This window comes from Aplysia californica, unplaced genomic scaffold (genome assembly GCF_000002075.1).
Source record: "Aplysia californica isolate F4 #8 unplaced genomic scaffold, AplCal3.0 scaffold00091, whole genome shotgun sequence".
NCBI lineage: Eukaryota > Metazoa > Mollusca > Gastropoda > Aplysiida > Aplysiidae > Aplysia > Aplysia californica.
This window is the reverse complement of record NW_004797361.1, coordinates 1,089,660-1,090,787: the sequence shown is the minus strand read 5'-3', so window position 1 is coordinate 1,090,787 and position 1,128 is coordinate 1,089,660. Positions and strand designations below refer to the sequence as shown.

At 33.2% G+C, this 1,128-nt stretch overlaps 1 protein-coding gene across 1 annotated transcript in view; it reads left to right on the top strand.

Moving 5' to 3' along the window:
- The window catches only part of LOC101856412, a gene marked incomplete in the record, with an annotated part of 30,959 nt that overhangs the window by 23,762 nt on the left and 6,069 nt on the right, over positions 1-1,128 (top strand). The window contains 2 exon segments of the mRNA XM_013080568.2: positions 155-181; positions 588-635. Coding sequence (XP_012936022.1) covers positions 155-181; positions 588-635 — 75 coding nt within the window.

Here is a 1,128-nt window from a genome sequence, read left to right as displayed (position 1 = left end):
TCTCTCTCTCTCTCTCTCTCTCTCTCAATAATAATATTTAACATAAACGGTAAAAACTTCAAAGTTTAATGTATACCACTGCTGTTACTAGGGGGATCCCTCCAGATAATCAAATGAACACGTTTCTAATATTTATCTCCTCGTTTGTTTTCAGATATTGACCTAGATGGTGTCACTACACGTATGTATATTATTGTTTATATTTTATTTAATTGGGAGTAGGTCGAATGAAAATTTGCATTATGAGTTTTCTCTCCACCATTTCACATTATTAAAAAAAACAAACAGGATAGTTAGGAACCACCTACCAACTTAGAATTATTACAATTGATGTCATTTGTGAATAAAAGGGGGAAAAACAGAGATAGCATTCTCTTCATTGTATAGTGCTTATTCAAATTGCAAAGCAAAATCCAGTTGCGAGCACCGTAAAACCTTATACTATACATACATACAAAGCAAAATCAAAAGGCATTGAGCCACAGCAGCTAGAAAGTGAGCCGAATTGTCCCTTACATTAATTAACAAATGTGTTTCCACGTACTTTATTTTAAGCAAAGATAACCATGATGAAAATTATGTTTCAGGAAAGCCAGTTTCCACTATACCTCCAGAGTTCAGTACAAAGCCAACAAGTAAGCACTTTCTTCAGATAAAATAGTTCGATTTTTACAGTGTCTGTAAGAAAGAGAAATTTAGTATTTACATTTTTGTTTTTCAACTTTCAGCATGTTTTGTCTTATTCTTGGTAACGAATTGTTGTATGGCAATTCAATTTATTTATGACTTCTCTTATAGAACAAACAAAAGACTTAGACACTGAAAATAGCATTTTTGACATTTACACAAAAGCATATCTGTCACATCTATTAGATGTTGTTTTAAGTTTTCCAAATTTGTGATAATTTATGAGCCTTCTGTTTGCGCTGTTTTGAAACTGAAAGTATAAGACAGGGACATTTCCTTCCGCATATAAGAGTTGATCAGTGTGGAACCTGTTGAATTATTTTTAGCCACCAGGTTATATTAATGGGCCTATTAATGCTAAGTTAGAATGAAATATAGTAGATCATCTCCAATTTCCCTTCTCCATCCCCTCTTTTTCCTCAAAAAGAACACAACCCCCCC